Genomic DNA, 23,094 nt, shown 5'->3' with positions numbered 1-23,094 from the left:
ACTGCCCTCCAGCAAACAGAGGAACAGGAAACAGCTCTCTACTGTCCTCCAGCAAACAGAGGAACAGGAAACAGCTCTCTACTGTCCTCCAGCAAACAGAGGAACAGGAAACAGCTCTCTACTGTCCTCCAGCAAACAGAGGAACAGGAAACAGCTCTTTACTGCCCTCCAGCAAACAGAGGAACAGGAAACAGCTCTTTACTGCCCTCCAGCAAACAGAGGAACAGGAAACAGCTCTCTACTGCCCTCCAGCAAACAGAGGAACAGGAAACAGCTCTCTACTGCCCTCCAGCAAACAGAGGAACAGAAAACAGCTGTGTGCTTCATGCCTGCAGTCTGTCTTGCCCGGACCACAGCCTGGTCTGTGTTTGCTGTCAATAATAATGATTTAACAATACATAGATCAGCCATTCCCCACCTTTTCCAATTTGCGGCACACTTGCGTAGCTCAAATATTTTTGCGGCCACCCAACACATCCGTTCTAGCTAGCTAACAATTTTTTGGCGTACTTAACTATTGGCGTTTCGGTCATGGTGAATTAAAGGCAAAATGTAAAATGTTCATTTGTACTAATTTTTATATCGTTTACCAACAGTATATATCAATATTTTTATATTTGTTCATACTTTAGTTTTCATTGGTTTGGCGGCTCACCTGTAGTACCCTAGCAGACCACTAGTGGGGCGCGGCCCACCGGTGGGGAATCATGAATAGACATGTAGCTATCAAGGAAGATCCATTTTGAAAGAGCTGACATTTCTATTTCAGTAGAAGAACTGTGTAGCCTAAATGTTCTGCATGCTGGAATATTAACTCCAACATAATCTTAAGAAACAACATTTATAAAAAAATATATCAAAAATACATTATTGATAATAATGTGGGAGTAGGAAAGGGAATACAGGTCACACAGTGGAGTTGCTTCAGACAGCTGTGGCACAGACCTCGTTAGGGGAGAACAGGCCCACAGTGTCTATAAACACAGCTTCCGGCTTCCTCAGGGAATGCTTACAGTCAGACCAACACAAACACGTCACGTTAAGGATTATAGCAAACTGAAGATGCTGTCTGATGTCCTGATGACGATTTATCTAGCAGGGATTCATGTCTTATGGGTCGTCCCTTTGGCACTTGTTTAGTTTTTCACAATGTACGCTTCACATTTTGGCTGCTTGCAATGTTTGGGACTACTTCATTGTTATGATCAGTGACCTACCCTTACAAAAAAGAAGTATATTAAAGTATACTATAAGTATACTAAAATATGGATAGTACACTTTTAGTTCACTTTTGATATACTTTTAAGAAGTATGCTTAGAAACAGAAAATGGTATACATTTCTTCTGGAGTAGGATGTATGTTTTCTATTATTATACAGAAAAAGCAGTCAAAATCTTTTTAAAGTACATTACAGGTCACATTTTTTAGATCCATCTCATTCTAATTATTCATGTCTATGAAAATCTATTATGTATTGCACATTGAATATTGTTTTGCTATTGAAGGTGTAACCTTAATTACTGCCAAAACATTCTGAAGCCCTATACTCTTATACTAATAATTATCAATTGGAGTATTAATGGAAACAAAACTAAAAAAACTACTTGAGAATTTGAAGGTTATACTGTCAAACTGACTGAAGAACGAAATAACAACATGAAATAATGAAGATAGTGTGGCTCATTGGCTAGTCAATTCCCATGATACAAGGCAGTAAATAGTGTTAACATTTGCTGATAAGTTTGCCGTCACATTTTTAAAATGTGTCTGCTAAGAATGTAGAGTTTTGTTGCGTGGTAATTGTCATTGTTGTGCTGGTTTACCATTGTAACCATGAGTTAAATGACTGTTACGTTTCATCAGAAGAGCTGGATTCGTTGAACATTGATGCCTATGCAGTAAATGGCTTCTTTCAGAATCTGCAGTGTGACTTTGTGAGGGCCCCCGTTCTCGCCATGTGACGCAAAATCTGAGGCGTCTGAGGGGCCCCTAAACATTTAAATTTCTTAGTAAGTCATAGTAAAATTTAATTTATTAATTTTACTGGTTGAGGTACTTAATTGAAGGTGCACCCGAAAGTATTGCAAAGTATACTTTGAAGCTCTTTAGTAAGTATACTTGATGAACTTAAAGTGCACTACACAGGCTACTTTACAGTATTCAAAAGTAAACCCTGAAATACACTATAAGTGTACTTTAATGACCTAAAATGGTCCAATTCAGTTTACTTAGTACAAAAATAGTATATAAATAAGTACACTGCTAGTATACTTTAAGTAACATGATAATAGTATACTTTTTATACTAAGTATACTTACAATATAAACTCGAAGTATACTTCTTTTTTGTAAGGGTATGCACTTTTGTAAAGCTCTCTCTTGGAAGTTGCTTTGGATAAAAGCTTCTGCTAAATGCATAAATGTAAATGTAAATGTCTGTGATTGGAAGTGGGTCTGTTGAACCTGCTAATCTCCATTACTGTTATACCTTTTGGGTACATTTGATTTGCTACACCACGGGTAACAAAACCAATTTATCAGCCTTCTGACTACCAGCTGAGATGCAAATCAAATGCACCTGAATACCAGGTAATGACACACTTTTAGCTGTTCCTGTGGGACTGGCTAGATTTACCTTCTTGGGAGAGAACACGCCAACTGTTCCTCCGTCCTCGCGCATGGCCACGCCCATCTCCGCAAGCAGAGCTTCCCTGAGACACACACACACACAGACACACACACAGACACACACACAGACACACACACAGACACACACACAGACACACACAGACACGCACACAGACACACACACACACACACAGACACACACACACAAACACACACAGACACACAGACACGAACACACACAGACACACACACACACAGACACACACACACAGACACACACATATCTCAGACGTCAATGTCGCTTTACTACAGACTCTCCACTACATATCCGACTGAACACACGTTTACACCCTTTGACCTTTCCAGTCCTGCTTGTAAAAAAGTAAATACAAATACAATACAAATTCAATTGGAAAACAATCTGCTGAAACAGCATGAACCCCAGTCGCTGGTTAGCCCAGTTCAGTCGCTGGTTAGCCCAGTTCAGTCGCTGGTTAGCCCAGTTCAGTGCTGAGTGAGTCAGCAGTGTTCTCTGGGTTCCTCTGGCCCAGACGCGGCTCACCTCTCCATGCGGACAGCCTCCGTCCGCCTCAGTTTCTCCTCCCAGGTTTCGTTGAGCTCAGCAATGATTTTTTCAGTTTCCTGGCGTGAGGAACCACAGAGATAACTGTGTCAGTGAGCCTGACGGGAGCAGGGTGCTGTGACAGCAGTGCTCAGAGACGTCAGGATCACTGACATGAAGGAAACGGCACAAGCAGTGCTGTGTGTTGGGTTCTACCCTGACAGAGGAAACACAGTCTCACTGTGTGAAAGAGGAAGAGGACGCACAGCTTGTTGCTGAAGATATGTGTGAACTATGTCACTAACTAAAGATGTGTGGATTCAGGAAAGGGCGGATGAATGTGTGTGTGTGTGTCTGTGTGTGTCTGTCTGTCTGTGTGTGTGTGTGTGTGTGTGTCTGTGTGTGTGTGTGTCATGGCGTCCTGTCCTCACCTTCAGCCTCTCGATGGCCTCCTCACTGCCTGGGCTGAACATGATGCGGTCGTGGAGGCTGGCGATGGAGCCAGCTCGGCTGGAGAGGGCTGACAGCGATGGGGACGGACTCATCCCTGTCATGGCATTGGTCACTGTGGAGAGATCACCCCTTTGATTGACAGCTTGGTCTTTATCATTATTGTTCTTGTAATCGGACTGGTCTGTCAGGGAGGGGCAGGGCCAGGGGTATAAGGAAGTGGATGGGAGATGTTGGGGGGGGGGATAAGTGAACCAAACAGAAAAGGAGGAAAAGAGAAGAGAAGGAGAGAAGAAAGAAAGAAGACATGTAGCTTGTAAACAAATCTGAAATACAAAATTGTAACTTCAAGTTTGACAGCGTGCGAGGGCGCGGAACAGTGACGAAGGAGCAGGAGCAGAAACAGTCAATCAGCCGCGAGGAAACAGAAACAGCCAATCAGTTGCGAGGAGACAGAGCAGCTGCTGCCGTCAAGCATCAAGCAAGCGTCATCAGTAGGGCGCTCCAAACTCCATCATGTGTGGAGTCTCTGCCCTGTCAGAAACATGCTGTAACCCTAAACACCACACAAGTTCCCTCATCATGCCCATTCATGGTCCTGGAGATAATAAACCATCCCTGAACCATCCAGCATGGACATGTCCTTCCTATCATGCCTCTAGCATGGATGACTGTGTGTAAGGCAGAGGACAGGGTGGATGGTACAGACCAGTGCTTCAGATGGCACTGTACACATCAGCTTCCAGATGAAAGCTGCTGGATGTTCATTAAGCAGCCAGACAGCTACTGTAAAACCAGCACTACCAGATCCATTACTGTAGAAGCCACATCCATTTAGCTGCAGAGCAGTGGGTCTCTGTTTGGAAGCTACCATTGTAGGATCTGGGCCAACACAGGGAGGAGTTCTGGCTGTAGTTACTGTCACAATCTCACAGTGATTTTCACTGAAACTCGCTGGGGATTTTATGTCCTGGCCTGACCCTTTTAAATATTATTTTGTAAATGGTGTCGCAGTGTGAATATTGAGCTTTCAATAACCTTCCTCACGACAAAGAGTTCTACAGGTGCTGCTATGGCAACGCAAAGCAATAAACCGGAGACCGATATCACAACGAGACATTGTTATGGAAGCTCGATGTCACCGGCAGAGACTATTACCAACGTCAAGGCAATAACAAAGCTTGCTGTCATCTGGTTCAATAACGTTATATGATGTTGGAGCCTCTATCTGCATGACTGGAGGAAGAAGAGGGGTGCAGTTCTCCTGAAAGGCAGCAGGGGGCAGAGCAGATAATGTGGGAGTGTTAGAGCCAGCTGCTGAAGACATTCAGGCCTGTCACTCCAGACATCCATCTGAGAGCAGGTGGTGTTGATGAGCTCATCAGAGCTAACAGCCCCCTTCACCATCAGAGGCGTGGGGTAATGAGCTCTGGAACGCTCTGGAACGCTCTGGAACGCTCTGTCTGCCAATGACACGAGACATCTCAATCACGTACTGCCTCGTATGATCACATGATATCCTCCGTACTGCCTTGTATGATCACATGATTGCCTCAGAGCCAAAGCTTTGAGCTCAGAGACTCTCCGCAGCACCAGGGCATGTTACCTGTGTACCTGGGTTAACAACTACCCACAAGCCACCTACAAACTAGAACGATGTTAAAAGTTACAAATATATTAGAGTGCAGATATATTTTGATCAACCAAGCTGACATCTACCGTCAACTAATGACTGAAATACTTGTTATCCTTTGCTGTGATAATCTATCATGACTGCTAAAGTACCCTGGTGCTGAGGATGATGGAGCTAGTGAGTTAGCCTGTGTTAGCTGAATTAGCCTGTGTTAGCCATGTTCGCTTGTGTTAGCGGGTGTTAGCTGCAGGGGTAGCACTGGGGAGAAATAGAAACACACATTTCAAACCAGCTATTTCAGCGATGGGCCCTCTGTATGCTGAGAGAAGAAGAGGGAGAGGAGGAAAGAGAGGAAGAGAGACAGGAGGACAGACAGGAGGAGAGACAGGGTCACACTTTCAACACCAAGGAAGAAAAGGAGTGTGGCAATGTGTTCACCAGGGTGGTGAGACAGTGAGAGCTGTTTGTGTTCACCAGGGTTGTGAGACAGTGAGAGCTGTTTGTGTTCACCAGGGTTGTGAGACAGTGAGAGCTGTTTGTGTTCACCAGGGTTGTCCTGTATCCAGCTGAGCAGGTGGAGGGAAGCTGAAGGTTGAACCCTCCAGCCTGTGTGTGATGACGGTGTTATGGTTGGCGTGGGCAGGACTTACTCTCAATGATGTCCCCCAGGCCCTGGGCGCAGAGCAGGTCCCTCAGTCGGCCCACCTCCTCCTTCAGCTCGCGCACCAGCCGGTTGCTGGGGTCCTCGTTGATCACGGCGTTGCAGCGGATCTGCTTGGCTCTGTCTGCATACCTGGAGGGAGGCAGGGAGGAGGAGGTGAGAGGGATAACTACACACACACACACACACACACAGGAATACACACACATACGTACCAACACACACACACACACACACAGAAAGATCTGCAGCCTTAAGGAACACAGGGCAGTGTTCTGACAGAGCAGCTGTGCCCTTGAAGATCTGAAGAGCCCACAGCTTCTCCTGGTGTTACGCAACACTGAGGCCTACATGATGTCGTCCTTCATTCAGCATTCAGTCATCCTCAGCATTCAGACACAGGTCTGAGGGGAAAACTAAGAGGGGGGAGAGAGAGAGAGAGGGAGAGAGAGAGAGAGGCAGAGAGAGAGGCAGAGAGAGAGGCAGAGTGGGAGAGGTTCCATCAGTATTGTTTTCACCTGAGTGTGCTCAGGGTCTCATCATAGTTGATGTCAGCAGGACTGAGAGCCGCCACCATGGCGGTGCGAGAGTTCCCTCCTGGAGAGAAGAGAGCAGTCAACACAGTCAACACAGGCAGCACAGGGGGCACAGGGAGCACAGGGAGCACAGGCAGCACAGTCAACACAGGCAGCACAGGGGGCACAGGGAGCACAGGGAGCACAGGCAGCACCCACACACAGGCTGGATGCAGGGATAAATGGTGGAGGATGAGTGTTCACACCTAGGTTCTCTCTCAGTAGCCAGGTCAGGACAGAGTCTCTGTACGGGATGTGACTCTCCACCTTCTTCTTCTTCTTGTTCTGCTTGAGAAGTAAAGAAATCAAACAGGAAGTCAGAACAGGAAGTCAGAACACCTGTGTGACTGGGTCAGCACACGAGAGAGCACTCAGGCCCGTCTCATGTTCCCATGACAACACCGTACCTTGTTTGGTCCCGAATCCTGAAAACAAAACAGAAAATATTCATCTGATACTTCATAGAACAAACCTAGGAAATGAATACTTGGGTAATAAATATGTGTATCTGTACCACTTCAGCCAGGGCAGAGATGACCTTCCCCAGCGTGGTCAGAGATTTATTGATGTTGGCTCCTTCCTGTCAGAACAGGAAATGGACTGACATCAGAACAGGACACGCTTTGAAGTAAAAGGTAGAAACAGAGTGAGCATACAGAGCAGCAGTCTCACCTTCAGCCTGGTCCCTTTAGCTCCGGTGGAATCGGCCCTTTCACTCCCAGCCAGATCCACCAGGCTGATTTTGCTGACCTGTGACAGAAATGTCAATAAAGATGGATGGTACAGACACATTTTTCTGTTTCGCTCACAGAGTCTACAGCCTGGGTGAGGGTGAGGGTCGGGCTGACTCAGGTTGCGATGGCGCCCCCTACCTTTTCGGAGGTGTTGTCTGTGTCTGCGTCGTGGCGCTTCTGGGTGAAGATGATGTTGAAGACAGCATGAGATCGGCTGCTGGTCTCGTTCATGTTGGTGGCTGCCACCGTTCTGTACAGAGCAGAGACATCATCCTTAACATCATCCCAACCCTCATCCACACTCCTGCACAGAGTACACATAGTTCATTTCCAGAATACACGGGAAGACTCATTTATAATCCACTTAGCAACAACAAATTCTCCCCCAAAAGGCTTGGATTAATGACACAAAGAAAAGAACAGAAGGGCCAATTAAAACTGTCCTCCCCCTCAAGCTGGGAAAACACCATTCATCAGACACATAACTGCACGTTATTCTAATGTGGTGTGGTTCATCAGCCACTGTTAGCTGGGCTGTGTAACAGCACGTCAGTTAGGGGGGAATGAGACAGGATGTGGGGGTGAGCAGCAGGGAGCAAACAGGAGGAGGAATTAACATCCAGTAAGAATAAACAGCTCAGAGGAAGGGGCATGAGCAGAGCAGGAAACAGCCTCAATTTGTCAATATTGCCCTTTAGCAGACAGGACAAAGACACTGACACCAGTGTGACCACGCTATTGCATTTCAAAAGAACACAGGTTCAAATAAAAGTGTTTGTTTTCATCTTTTCCCCCCAGAACAGCAGAATCGTGACCTTCCTACAGTGTCCTCGTTTCACCCTGCACCTGCGAGGTTGGTGGTGTACAAGTGGCTCGGTCTCAACCCCGTCTATTCTGGTACTTCATTACCAATTTTCTCATGTAGTGAATTCCCCTGATGAGAACACAATAAATGTTCTATTCATCCAGTCTGTTGATTCATGGCCAGGCATGCACGGTATCCTAGAAGGCCTTCTGGGAAAGCAGGACCTACTCTGGAGATTAAACTCAACATTTGACAAATCAAAATAGTTGTATTGTATGACTGCTATTGTTGTGTGTGTGTGTGTGTTGAGGGGGACAAGGGGGTGAGAGGGGGAAAGGGGGGGTGAGAGGGGGATGGGGGGGGTGAGAGGGGGAAAGGGGGGGGGGGTGAGAGGGGGACAGGGGGGTGAGAGGGGGACGGGGGGGGGGGTGAGAGGGGGACGGGGGGGTGAGAGGGGGACAGGGGGGGGGGGTGAGAGGGGGACAGGGGGGTGAGAGGGGGACGGGGGGGGGGTGAGAGGGGGACAGGGGGGTGAAGCACCCAGGGGGTGAGGGCCTACCGGGCCTTGTTGCCAGAGTCCATGAGGTCCTGGATGTCGTTGTAGGAGGTGACAGCCAGCTTGGACAGGTCCTCCACGTAGGGCCCCAGCAGGGGGTGCTCTCGCACCCGCAGGTTACCCTTGTTCTTGGGGTTCAGGAGGTCACGCACACGCTCACAGTAGATCTCCATGTAGCTCACCTGGGGGCGACATGTGGTTAAGGAGAGTCCAGACAGACAGGTCGACAGACAGACAGACAGACAGACAGACAGGCAGGCAGACAGGATGCTCACCTCTACAGAGTAAGACAAGTTGTTGTCAGTGTTGCTCCCGTTGATCTTGGTGAACAAATCTTCACACAACTGATCAGAGAGGGGAGAAAGAACCAGTTACGTTCTCTGAACTAAGAGGATGTCTAATCTGGGTACAGTACCAGGTTAATGTGGTCTGAGAGAGATAGTGTACCAGGGGGATGGTGTGTGTGTGTGTGCGTACCAGGGGGATGATGCCTTCCTGGTCCTTCTCCTGGCGTCCCATCATGGTGTAGCTCTTGCCTGCCCCCGTCTGGCCGTAGGCGAAGATGCAGACGTTGTAGCCCTCGAAGGCGTGCTGCAGCATCTCCACCCCGATGTCCCGGTACACCTGCAGCTGGGACGCGTAGTTCAGGTCCTCCGGCTGGGGAGGCAGGGGGGCATGGGAGCAGGGAGGAAGGGGGGCAGGGGGGCAGGGGGGCATGGGGGACGGGAGGCAGTGGGGCAGGGAGGCAGGGGGGCAGGGAGGCAGTGGGGCAGGGAGGCAGGGGGGCAGGGAGGAAGGGGGGCAGGGAGGCAGGGGGGCAGGGGGGCAGGGAGGAAGGGGGGCATGGGGGACGGGAGGCAGTGGGGCAGGGAGGCAGGGGGGCAGGGAGGAAGGGGGGCAGGGAGGCAGGGGGGCAGGGGGGCAGGGAGGAAGGGGGCAGGGGGGCAGGGAGGCAGGGTCACTACTTAGATAGTAATTTGAGACACGAGTCAGACTGTTCTCCATGTTAGGGTCTTTAAAGAGGTACGGAGGCCGGAGGGGAGCGGGCTCCAGGTGTGCTCACCGTGGTGTGTGACCAGTAGGAGTAATCAAAGTTGAAGCTCTTGTTCTCTTTGGGTTGCTTGGGGTTGATGATGGCTGAAAGACAGGAGACAGGACAGGGGTCAGGGGGAGGGGAGGGATACTCTGGGTGAAACCCAACCTGGCCTGGGTCACTGACCCTGGGTCTGGAGACACACAGACAGGCTGGCCTGGCCAGTCACACCTGCCTGCCCTCAGACAGGTAGACAGGTAAGTAGATGGATAGACAGGCAGGCAGGCAGGCAGACAGACAGACAAGCAGACAGACAGACAGACAGGCAGGCAGACCAACAAGACAGATTGGAGGAGGGTTGAGCTTGGATCTGTGAAGCAGATTTGAGAACTGTGGGCAACAGCATTTTGACATTTCTTTTCAAAAAGGCCTTGACTAATAAAGTTAGGCTTGATGTTATTGGATAGCTAGGTAGCAGCAGGAGCCCTGAGGGCAGGAGCAGGGCAGGAGCCCTGAGGGCAGGAGCCATGAGGGCAGGAGCAGGGCAGGAGCCCTGAGGGCAGGAGCAGGGCAGGAGCCCTGAGGGCAGGAGCCATGAGGGCAGGAGCCATGAGGGCAGGAGCAGGGCAGGAGGGGAAGTGGAGCTGGCAGGGAGCAGACTAATCAGCCAGACGCACAAAAGACTTCCAGGAAAAATGTATCAGAAAAATGTATCACTAGGAGAATCTCTTCTATCTCTCAACACCAAAGCAACACATGAGCAAGGTCTGTTTAACTCCTCTCAGTCCAAAAGATCTCAAACACGATTTCCTGTCAAGAGACACTCCAACATTACAATCAGCGAGCTTCTGAACGTTCTGAGAGTCCAGCAGGCCTCATCAGGTCTGACATCATCAGGTCTGACATCATCAGACCTACACACTCATCAGGTCTGACATCATCAGACCTACACACTCATCAGGTCTGACATCATCAGACCTACACACTCATCAGGTCTGACATCATCAGACCTACACACTCATCAGGTCTGACATCATCAGACCTACACACTCATCAGGTCTGACATCATCAGACTTGACATCATCCAGATCAGAGCTGCAGTGACTGATCAGGCTACGACGTCAGCTACGATGCGTCACCATGGCAGCTCTAAAAATCTAATCTCCTTAATGGATCTGTTCAGAAACATCTAGTGACTCAATTATATTACTCTCTTCATCTAACTCTCCCTCTCTCAATCCCTCTCCTTCTTTCTTTCCCTCCCTCCCTCCCTCCCTCCCTCCCTCCCTCCCTCCCTCCCTCCCTCCCTCCCTCCCTCCCTCCCTCCCTCCCTCCCTCCCTCTTTTCTTTCCCTCCCCTCCCTCCCTCCCTCCCTCTTTTCTTTCCCTCCCTCCCTCCCTCCCTCCCTCTTCTTCTTTCCCTCCCTCCCTCCATGCCTTCCCTCTTTCTTTCTCTATCCATTTCTCTTTCCCTTCCCCTGCTCTCTCTCCGTCTTCCCCCACCCTTCTCGCTCTCTTGACTCCCTCTCCTTCCCCGTCTCTCTCTCTCTCTTTGGCAGTCATCACTTCCTCTTCTCACTCTGGGTCACTCTGAGTGACGTCAGGTTGTACTGTATGTGAGTCACCTACCGTCCCACTCTGAGAGGGTGGCAACACCACGCCCCACATACACCAGGGTAGAGACGAGGAGAAGAGAGGAGAGGAGGAGAGAAGAGGAGGAGAGAGGAGGAGAGAAGAGAAGGACAGAGGAGAGAGGAGGAGAGAAGAGGAGAGAGGAGGAGAGAAGAGAAGAGAGGAGAGAGGAGGAGAGAAGAGAGGAGAGAGGAGAGAGGAGGAGAGAGGAGGAGAGAAGAGAGGAGAGAGGAGAGAGGAGGAGAGAAGAGGAGGAGAGAGGAGGAGAAAGGAGAGAAGAGAGGAGAGAGGAGAGAGGAGGAGAGAGGAGGAGAGAAGGAGAGAAGAGGAGGAGAGAAGGAGAGAAGAGGAGGAGGAGAGGGGAGGAGGAGGAGCAGAAAGGAGGAGTGAGGAGGAGAGAAGAGGAGGAGGAGAGAGGAGGAGAGAGGAGGAGAGAGGAGGAGAGAAGAGGAGAGAAGAGGAGGAGGAGAGAGGAGCAGAAAGGAGGAGAGAAGAGAGGAGGAGAGAGGAGGAGAGAAGAGGAGGAGGAGAGAGAAGGAGAGAGGAGGAGAGGAGGAGAAGAGAGAGGAGGGGAGAGGAGGAGACCAACCTTAAACATACAGAACCACAAAAATAATGAAGCACTCCGATCCTTCAACAGGCTTGTAGCTTCCTCTACTAGCCCATGTTTGTGATTCCGACATTTCATGTCATGACAGCACTTAAAAAGGGAGAAGGAGACATGAGAGGGGAAGGAGGAGGAGGGGGGTAATCTCAAATGGATCGATCTGGTGAAATTAGATCTATGCACAAGGAGAGGGCGATCTGTTTTCCCTGAGGGCCAGTAACCAATGAGCAGCATTTCCTGTGTTGGGTTCTAGTTCCAGACAGGAGGAGATGACCCACAGACAGGCAGGAGGAGATGACCCACAGACAGGCAGGAGATGACCCACAGACAGGCAGCAGATGACCCACAGACAGGCAAGAGGAAATGACCCACAGACAGGCAGCAGATGACCCACAGACAAGCAGGAGGAGATGACCCACAGACAGGCAGCAGATGACCCACAGACAGGCAGCAGATGACCCACAGACAGGCAGCAGATGACCCACAGACAGGCAGCAGATGACCCACAGACAGGCAGCAGATGACCCACAGACAGGCAGCAGATGACCCACAGACAGGCAGCAGCAGAGTTCATCTCAGAACCACCAAAACACCGGAGAACTCTTTATGATCCTCGACCTTCTGCTGTACATTACTGCTGTACAGTATATGTATATTACTCTCTCTTTCTGTCTTTCTATGTCCCTCCCTCCCTCCATGGAAGAGGCCCTGAGGGCAGAACTGCACATTATAACCCTGCAGAGTGGACAGAGAGGAACTAATTAAGGTGTGTGAGGGGAGTAAGTGTGTGTAGTAAGGGTGTGTAGTAAGGGTGTGTGTGAGAGAGAGAGCAAGAGATGTGTGTGTGGAATGGGTATGACTACAACTGAAGAGGCGTCCGTTGCTAGGCACCCTGAAGGTTTCGTGTTGCCCTTGGGGTGGAAACTGGGATGGGATGGGCGGCTGAGCCGGGTGGAGCACAACAGCTGATCTGAGGGAGTACCTGTGACAGGGTGTGAATATTTCATCAGCCCCTAGCTAGCCCCACTTCGAACCTAGCCCTGCTCCTAGCTAGCCCCCCTTAGAACCTGGCCCTGCTCCTAGCTAGCCCCCCTTAGAACCTGGCCCTGCTCCTAGCTAGCCCCCCTTAGAACCTGGCCCTGCTCCTAGCTAGCCCCCCTTAGAACCTGGCCCTGCTCCTAGCTAGCCCCCCTTAGAACCTGGCCCTGCTCCTAGCTAGCCCCCCTTAGAACCTGGCCCTGCTCCTAGCTAGCCCCCCTTAGAACCTGGCCCTGCTCCTAGCTAGCCCCCCTTAGAACCTGGCCCTGCTCCTAGCTAGCCCCCCTTAGAACCTGGCCCTGCTCCTAGCTAGCCCCCCTTAGAACCTGGCCCTGCTCCTAGCTAGCCCCACTTAGAACCTGGCCCTGCTCCTAGCTAGCCCCCCTTAGAACCTGGCCCTGCTCCTAGCTAGCCCCACTTAGAACCTGGCCCTGAATTCTCCCTGGGTAAACAACACACTGCAGCTCCAGTCACAAGCAAACCCACAAGGACCACAGGATAATCCCCTCACAGCCCTCAGAGATCCAGAAGCCGCCCCACCGTCACCTAGAAACACAGTCTGTCTCCCTGCTCTGTCCTCTTTGAGAGAGCAGGGATTCATGTTCCAGACCCCACACACACATGAGGGCCTGTTAGACACAGCCATGCAATCAGCAACTGATGTGATGGAGGAGAGGAAGAGAGGAGGACAGATGAGAGGAGATGAGGAGAAGAGGAGAGGAGGAGATGAGGAGCGAGGAGAACCATACTTATTGTTCCAGTGTTCCAGCAAAGCAGGTTTTAATCACATTTGGCTCGATCAATGATACGCACAAGTCGTGTGTGTGTGTTGACAAAAGGTCAAAAGGTCACCATGTCCCTGTCTTCCAGGGGCTGTCTGGGTAATTGTGAGCTGTTGAGTTTCTAGATGGCGCCAGGTCTGTGTATGACAGGGCCAACTTAATTAGACAGCTTCTAATAAAACCTCCTTTTAGAACTGACAGCAGGTGCTGTGTGTGTGTACGTCAGACTGTCGCACCTTCTCTCACACACACACTCACACATTCTCACACACATAGACACACACCAATCTCTTTCAGTATGTCTTATGCCACGTCATGGACACCACGTTGGTGACCAGTGATGCTGAGGAGTCAGACGGTCTCTGGAGAGGACTGCCCCTCCCCTTCCTGCTGCCCTGCCCTGTCTGCAGGCTCAGTACCAGCTGAACCGTGACCACTCCTTCAGCACCTGCATGACTCACTGGCCAATCACACAAAGAGGAGTACCCCTTTCCTGACAGCTAATTACAGCAGCAGGCCATGAAGCTGTCAGACCTAAAGGAGATGCATGGAGATGTATGCAGCCTATCACCCCTGCTCACTGAGAGGATAATCAGCAGACAAAACATCTATTTTCCCCCATCTCTCCTTCAGGTTCTCCCCCCTCAGCCCCACAGCCCTCAGCCCCTCAGCCCCCAGCCCTCAGCCCCTCCCCCCTCAGCCCTCAGCCCCACCAGCCCTCAGCCCTCTGCCCTCCAGCCAGCCTGTCACTCTCCACTCCATTCTCCTGCTGTGGGAACCAGGCTGCTCACAGGCTGGATGGCAGAGGAGAATGAAGAGGGGAGGGGGGGGGGGGGGAGGCACACAAAAGCACCCCACACCCACCATCTCACCCCCCTCCTTACTTCCTCTCTGTCACAGACACCCACAAACAAGGCTCTATTTAAACCCCTCTGGGCCCCAGGCCCATTCAGACACTGCTACCTCGGTGTATTCATGACATCACCCCCCCCCCCCCCAGAGCCCCACCTTCCCGGGCCAGAGCAGTGACTACGAGGAAGCTTTTCTGCAGGGCTGCAGGGCTTCTGAGCTGCAGGGCTGCAGCCTCAGAGACACAGTCTCTGTGTGAACAGCCCAGGCTGCAGGCATTTCTCTGCTGTCTGGTCCTGGACGACTTCATCTGCCAGCCTGCTGCAGCCCAGATGATTCACTGCTTTAGAGGGAAACTCAATCTAGCCCCGGCACGCGTGGGATGATAAAGGAGCTGGTTGGGTCGGTGTGAGACCAGTGCTGTCAGGGGGTGCTTACAAGGCCCTGGGCCACAAACCTAATGTTCTCCCAGGTAATGTTGTGTTTGAAATGTATTATCTCACAGCCCTCAGAACTAAACTCACCTCAGCTGAACTCACCATCTGTGCTGCAACACAACTACCAATCTGACACTGCCTCCGTATGGCACTGCCTCAACACTGCCTCAACACTGCCTCAACACTGCCTCAACACTGCCTCCGCATGGCACTGCCTCAACACTGCCTCAACACTGCCTCCGCATGGCACTGCCTCAACACTGCCTCAACACTGCCTCCACATGGCACTGCCTCAACACCGCCTCAACACTGCCTCAACACTGCCTCCGCATGGCACTGCCTCAACACTGCCTCAACACTGCCTCCACATGGCACTGCCTCAACACTGCCTCAACACTGCCTCCGCATGGCACTGCCTCAACACCGCCTCAACACTGCCTCAACACTGCCTCCGCATGGCACTGCCTCAACACCGCCTCAACACTGCCTCAACACTGCCTCCGCATGGCACTGCCTCAACACTGCCTCAACACTGCCTCCGCATGGCACTGCCTCAACACTGCCTCAACACTGCCTCCGCATGGCACTGCCTCAACACCGCCTCAACACTGCCTCAACACTGCCTCCGCATGGCACTGCCTCAACACCGCCTCAACACTGCCTCAACACTGCCTCCGCATGGCACTGCCTCAACACTGCCTCAACACTGCCTCCGCATGGCACTGCCTCAACACTGCCTCAACACTGCCTCCGCATGGCACTGCTTCAACACCGCCTCAACACTGCCTCAACACTGCCTCCGCATGGCACTGCCTCAACACTGCCTCAACACTGCCTCCGCATGGCACTGCCTCAACACTGCCTCAACGCTGCCTCCGCATGGCACTGCCTCAACACTGCCTCAACGCTGCCTCCGCATGGCACTGCCTCAACACTGCCTCAACACTGCCTCCGCATGGCACTGCCTCAACACTGCCTCATATAGCTCTAAACTAACATTACAACTGCTGTCCCAGTGCTCAGGTGTTTCAGGTATGTCAGGTTCTACAGAGAGGTCTACAGAGAGGTCTACAGAGAGGTCTACAGAGAGGTCTACAGAGAGGTCTACAGAGAGGTCTACAGAGAGGTCTACAGAGAGGTCTACAGAGAGGTCTACAGAGAGGTCTACAGAGCTTTGGGACCGGAGCAGAGTCGGAATATTAAACACCCTCCAAGGCTGCAGGGAAGATAAACATCATCAAACATCATTTTCTTATCATGATGTTGCAAGTGAGGTACTGTGCTCTGTGAAGTCCAACTTTCCAACTCAGCATGACTCTCTGATCTGTCTTCATGCAGGTTACACACTAAGCTATGCTCCCAGAGTTACATCACTTCAGTCAGGAAGCCTTTCAAGGGCATTCTGAAGGTAGAGTGCTGCAGACACATAGTCAGCACACAGCCTGCACACAGCCAGCACACACCCTGCACACAGCCAGCACACAGCCTGCAGACAGCCAGCACACAGCCTGCACACAGCCTGCACACAGCCGAACACAGCCAGCACACAGCCTGCACACAGCCAGCACACAGCCTGCACACAGCCTGCACACAGCCAGAACACAGCCTGCACACAGCCTGCACACAGCCAGCACACAGCCTGCACACAGCCAGCACACAGCCTGCACACAGCCTGCACACAGCCAGAACACAGCCTGCACACAGCCAGCACACAGCCAGCACACAGCCTGCAGACAGCCAGCACACAGCCAGCACACAGCCAGCACACAGCCTGCAGACAGCCAGCACACAGCCAGCACACAGCCAGCACACAGCCAGCACACAGCCTGCAGACAGCCAGCACACAGCCAGCACACAGCCAGCACACAGCCTGCAGACAGCCAGCACACAGCCAGCACACAGCCAGCACACAGCCAGCACACAGCCTGCAGACAGCCAGCACACAGCCAGCACACAGCCAGCACACAGCCAGCACACAGCCAGCACACAGCCAGCACACAGCCTGCAGACAGCCAGCAGACAGCCAGCAGACAGCCTGCAGACAGCCAGCACACAGCCAGCACACAGCCAGCACACAGCCAGCACACAGCCAGCACACAGCCAGCACACAGCCAGCAGACAGCCAGCAGACAGCTTGGGGCTGAGGGATGCTCACGGTTGTCTACGGGCTTGAAGGAGTCTGAACATCCTATCAGAAGCACTAACAGACCTGTGCTCCTCCTGTGTGTGTGTGGGTGTGTGTGTGTGTGTGTGTGTGTGTGTGTGTGGACTGATACAGCTGCAGCATATAAAACTGAATCTAGATGTCAAAAAGTTTTTTTCTAAAAAGGCAACTCTTTTTGTCTCCAGTCAACCATAAGCTCAGGGGGGAGAGAGAAGGCTAAATTAGGCCAAACTGTAAATATTTTAGGAAGACTCATTCATTATTGACCAATGGCTTTACCTTGCAAAGCAGGCTAGATATCCTATCTGCCTCCAGTCTCCTCGCCACACAGACTGACATTCCAAGGAGCAAAGGCATCCACACAACAGAGACAAACACAGCATGTTGTTCACACACACACACTTACTGTACATACAGAAACACACACTTACTGTACATACAGAAACACACACTTACTGTACATACAGAAACACACACTTATCAAGCAGTGCAGGTTAATTGTATCTTGTACATTTGTATTCTTTGTAATAATTGTATTTTTATATTGTAAATTACGGCAACTTATATTTTATTTTATTATATTTTATTTTATATTAAATTCTAATTCCACTAATAGTACTATTAGTTTATGTATCCTTAGTATAGATAGTCCACATATTTAAATTCTTCCTTCTTGCCAAAGCAAATTCCTTGTCTGTGCAAACTTTCATGGCAAATAAATCCCATTCTGATTCTGGTTCTGGTTAACGCATCCATGATATAAAGTGTGGAGACTTTCAAACCTTTCAAATCAATTTGGAGGAAGTATCTAGATAGACCAATACTGTCCATCCAGGATGATTTTACACAACACAAAAAACTCCTAAACCTATCCCTATCCCTAACCCTAACCCTAACCCTAACCCTAACCCTAGCCCTAGCCCTAACCCTAGCCCTAGCCCTAGCCCTAACCCTAACCCTAGCCCTAGCCCTAGCCCTAGCCCTAGCCCTAGCCCTAGCCCTAGCCCTAGCCCTAACCCTAGCCCTAGCCCTAGCCCTAGCCCTAGCCCTATCCCTAACCCTAACCCTAACCCTAGCCCTAGCCCTAGCCCTAGCCCTAGCCCTAGCCCTAACCCTAACCCTAGCCCTAGCCCTAGCCCTAGCCCTTTGGAGTTACCCAAAAATCCAGAGAAAGTGACTGAATGACCCCGATGGAAGTCAGGTCAGATGTGCTCCAGTTCCAGTCCAGTCCACTGGCTGCATGCAGAGCCATACACTAACAACAGGACAAAATGGCTGCCGACTCACTCTGCTGACACAAGCTGCTCTGAGAAGCATATGAAAACACAGCCAAACACGCATCAGAGGAACAGCCTAGCAATCTCTGTGTGGAGGTGGGATAGACAGTGCTGTGGTCTAGTGTGAAGTAGTGGTTACCCTGTGACTTTAACAGGCCTAGCCCCACCCCCCCTCCAAGCAGGCTGGTCCAACTAGTGTGGTTACCCTGTCACAGTACTAGTGTGAAGTAGTGGTTACCCTGTCACAGTACTAGTGTGTAGTAGTGGTTACCCTGTCACAGTACTAGTGTGTAGTAGTGGTTACCCTGCCACAGTACTAGTGTGTAGTAGTGGTTACCCTGTCACAGTACTAGTGTGTAGTAGTGGTTACCCTGTCACAGTACTAGTGTGAAGTAGTGGTTACCCTGTCACAGTACTAGTGTGTAGTAGTGGTTACCCTGTCACAGTACTAGTGTGTAGTAGTGGTTACCCTGTCACAGTACTAGTGTGAAGTAGTGGTTACCCTGCCACAGTACTAGTGTGTAGTAGTGGTTACCCTGTCACAGTACTAGTGTGTAGTAGTGGTTACCCTGCCACAGTACTAGTGTGTAGTAGTGGTTACCCTGCCACAGTACTAGTGTGTAGTAGTGGTTACCCTGCCACAGTACTAGTGTGTAGTAGTGGTTACCCTGCCACAGTACTAGTGTGTAGTAGTGGTTACCCTGTCACAGTACTAGTGTGAAGTAGTGGTTACCCTGTCACAGTACTAGTGTGTAGTAGTGGTTACCCTGTCACAGTACTTACTGGTTGTGTTCCCAGACATCTGGATGATGCACCTGCTGTCCTTGGCCATCTCTCTGGAGTTGAAGGGTCGAACCCTCACCGCCACCTTGACCGACGCCCCCGCCATCCTGAGGCCTTCCTCGCTCCCCTCTGCCCTTCTCACACCTGGGCCAAACCACGCCCTCACCTGCAGAACACACGCAACACTCAGTTGACCATCCAGACCATCAACACACAGCAACAGCTCTTCTCAGGACTGACAGGAACATTGATTTGAAAACCACATGTCTGCCTCAGTCTTTTAGTACAGTAACAGTCGTTAATTCATCAAGTCATCTATTCATCAAGTCATCTATTCATCAAGTCATTGCTATGAGGACATGTGTGATTCTATATCCCCAGGACACGATTGTTATATTTGCATTTCTGTTTTTTCGACAACAATATTTCAAGTTGACCTTGAGTGCTGACTCCCAGGTCATCTTGGTGTAACTCTGCATCTCTGTTTTGATAAGCCAACTGAAGTATTGATTCAGGAAGTCATTACCAAGGAGAAAGCATCGTAAAATTACATTACTTTAGTGAGGGAACCAATGGCTCTCAAAGTAGGCCTACTTATTTCCATAGCAACCAAATCCATGGACACTAATCAAATCCTCTCTTATCTATAAATCAGTTTGAAAGAAACAGGCCAGAACAGTGCTAATATCAAGTCAAACAACAAACTCCCAGACAAACATTTCATCACCCAACCACAATAATACGCTATGTATTTCAGTATAATAGAGTTTGTCAGAGTGAGTTTGGTGTGTCTGGTTCCAGTGAACGCCTACAGTAGACAATCCTGTGTGTGTGGGCTGAATAGAGCCTGCATGGTCAGCCAGTGCAGGCTGCAGGAGGGCAGGGCAGCCTGGCAGGAACAAAAGAAGTGCGGCCGCAGCTAAACGTTGGCCGCTTCCTGGGATTACTCTAGTCCAATAACACAGAGCCCTGCCCGGGGTTGACGCGGCCCGGGGTCGACGCGGCCCGGGGTCGACGCAGCCCGGCACCTGAGCAGGACAGGTGCTGTACAGGCCTACAGCTCTCTGTCACATTCATGCTGTTTGTCAGAGGAGCATAAATGTGTCATTAAATCATAATTGTAATGGGGGTGGCCCGGCATGACTCATCAATGTCAGAAATGTCAAATCACAGTCATTTCTCTCCATGCTGGTACATTATCTGTACAGAAGACAGGATCAAATTTAGCCTACAAAAGGGCAAATGTTGAGTAGATGGAGATCAGGTTTGTTTTATTCTTATGCTGGTTCTTCTGCAATATACTGACCCAATGACAGGTATGACCAAACACCAGAATTCTTTTGTTGGATCACGTTGAAAGGACTTTGATGAAGCCCCCAATAATATGTCTCGGTTATTCACGTCGAAATTATTAAATTAATTGCGGTCATGTGACTTTTAACTTGTGTGAAAACATTAAGCCATGTCACAATTGGATTTAGGTTGGAGTCATTTATAGAAAACAGGCCTCCATTTGTCGGACTGTAGAGCCTGAATGAACCTCATTGATATGGAGATAAGAGTGGTCGCCGCTTTACATGTAAATGCTGCGTTGCTTCTCGTCAGGTCAAGCACTACGTCAGGTGAGAGGGTCTCGGTTTACCGTCAATAAAAACATGCCTCTACAGTTCGGTTGTTTCGTCATCTACCGAATTGTTCCTTATTTCTCTGGCATTTGGGAAGTATCATTTGTGTAGGTTGGCGGGGATTCTCAACACCGTTATTACGAGAACGTCAGGTAGGCCTATAGGCGTTCTTCCTATCCGAGATATGAAATGTGCCGTTTTAGGAACGGTGCTTGTTTCCTGAGTAAAAGTAGGTCCATTTAGATGCCTGGACATTATTCCCAATTGGCTTCGATGTTTCGATTTGTTTAGAAAATATTTTCCAATTGACATCTGTCCTTGCTATGTTGGGAAACATAGACGAGCTGTAATCTTAAGGTTATCGCTTGCTGTCAGATGTCTAGTCCACTTTACCTGCCTTTAACTACCCAGTGGTGACAGAGCAAATTTCTTTCTACCTTTCTATTAACACTGGCAAACAACCAAAATGTCATTCAATTTGATAGCATCTCTTTGAGAATTTAGCTGTCACAGACATTTTAAACCTCCTGTTTTCAACCTCTCAGACAGGCTGTGAAATGTTGACATCTTCTCAGTAGCCGCACCCTCATAGCAATTCCCTCCCAGGAGACCCAGCACCGAACAAACAAACGCTGTCTCATTAAAACTGCATTATCACCAGGACAATGGAGACCGAAAACAGACGAGCTCTTACTACTGTCATATATCTGGTGATGATAAAGCCCTTTGTACCTGTTTCGAGCCCGCTAGCTCCCCTGGCTGCTCGCGGTCCTCCGAGTCTTGTCTCCGCCTTAGTCGCTGCCGCGCTCCCCTCCTCCAAGCTGGAAGACCCGGGAAACGGCTCCGACCAAAATCTTAGTAGACCGATGCCCTTCTCAGCCCTGCCCCGGAGCGGATCTGGATATCAAACAGAACTCCCTGCGCATTCCACCAGCCGGAAAGCCAAAATGGCTCTGTTGTCTCTGCTTGTGTTGAGGATGCTGAGCCGGAATGAGCCAGTGACATCACCACTTAGGGAGGTAGCAGCATCGATGCTGCAGCCGAGAGACACAGAGAGACACACACACACAGAGAGAGAGAGAGAGAGAGAGAGAGAGAGAGAGAGAGAGAGAGAGAGGAGGAGAAGGAAGGGGAGGGGGAGGGGACGAGTTTGCCAGCCAGGCAGTGACAGAGAGCGAGAGGGAGAGCAAGAGATTAGTGTCCTCAGGGGAATAAAGCTCACACACAGAACAGCTCTCAGACCAGCGTTAGAGATCAGCTAGATGTTAGTTACCAAAATCAACAATACATTTACTTGAATTCAGCTTTAGTAGGTCACGTCTGGACTTACCTTTGTAAGGCCCAGAGAAACAAAGCTGCTCTCAGCACCATGGAAACCATGAGAGTCCACCGGGCCCTGCCAGACCATAATAAATCACAGGAGCCCAGATCTTGTGTCTTGGATTCAGGAAATAATCGACTGGCCCTTAAAGACCCAAGCTGAATCATGGGCTGATTCATGCTGTTGGCTTCGTAGGCCCATTCAGGAAGTGGACCTGAGTTCTGACAGGGAAGCAGGAAGCAGACCTGAGTTCTGACAGGGAAGTGGTATAAGGAAGTGTGAGGAAACTTGGGATGTCATGTGATCATATTCGTGGGGTTTGATAGAGACAGTCCCTATTTACTCCGCGTCCCACAGTTGGGGGGGAGGGGGGTGTTCAAGAGGATAATATTGAATACAAAATATTGTGATCAAGAAAATCCCTCTCTCCTCTCAGGCTTTTGCAAGTCATTCCCTGTGACACGCTTAGTGCAGTGACATCACACTCAGCACTTCCTCATTGAGCCAGCTGGTCTTAGCCAGACACACCACAGGGCCTTCATCAAAATGACATCCTTTTATAAGAAAACTGAGATTTAATTGGATGTAATTTGTTTAAATTCAATATGTACACTATAAGTTAATTAGTGGCCTATGAGATCACAGTATCACCATATTCCTGTTGAGGCCTGGGTAAATACTGTAGCTTATCAAGGACAGACCAGAACATCTCTCATACTCACTGTCCTGTAGCAAACACTGGAATGATATTGTGTTATTTGTGTAGATGGAACTTGGCCTATGTACAGTCTATTGTGAATGAGCTTTACTCACAATAGAGCCTGGAGGCTGGAAGCCTGTGTATGCGACTGCTCTAGAAGCTTCCATGACCAAGCAGGAGAGGGCTGCTCAGGTTACACCCCTCTTGAAACACAATGCAGAACACTGACCTTCTCTGCATAGC

The 23,094-nt window shown here is 50.1% G+C and overlaps 1 protein-coding gene across 1 annotated transcript in view; it reads right to left on the bottom strand.

Annotated features, from left to right (window-relative positions):
• kif1aa (kinesin family member 1Aa) overlaps nt 1-21,805 on the bottom strand; it is a 46,190-nt gene extending 24,385 nt beyond the window's left edge. The window contains 16 exon segments of the mRNA XM_084676321.1: nt 2,636-2,711; nt 3,191-3,270; nt 3,622-3,755; nt 5,924-6,066; nt 6,453-6,531; nt 6,716-6,794; nt 6,917-6,934; nt 7,024-7,089; nt 7,182-7,259; nt 7,382-7,493; nt 8,608-8,786; nt 8,880-8,948; nt 9,082-9,261; nt 9,668-9,741; nt 19,206-19,371; nt 21,563-21,805. Of these exon segments, the coding sequence (XP_084532447.1) occupies nt 2,636-2,711; nt 3,191-3,270; nt 3,622-3,755; nt 5,924-6,066; nt 6,453-6,531; nt 6,716-6,794; nt 6,917-6,934; nt 7,024-7,089; nt 7,182-7,259; nt 7,382-7,493; nt 8,608-8,786; nt 8,880-8,948; nt 9,082-9,261; nt 9,668-9,741; nt 19,206-19,311 (1,473 nt within the window). The 5' untranslated portion in view covers nt 19,312-19,371; nt 21,563-21,805.
• Between the last annotated feature and the right edge of the window lie 1,289 nt (nt 21,806-23,094).

This window comes from Hypomesus nipponensis, chromosome 16, assembly GCF_054491055.1.
Source record: "Hypomesus nipponensis isolate SF chromosome 16, ASM5449105v1, whole genome shotgun sequence".
NCBI lineage: Eukaryota > Metazoa > Chordata > Actinopteri > Osmeriformes > Osmeridae > Hypomesus > Hypomesus nipponensis.
The sequence above is the reverse complement of the archived record's forward strand: the minus strand, read 5'-3'. Positions and strand labels throughout refer to the sequence as shown.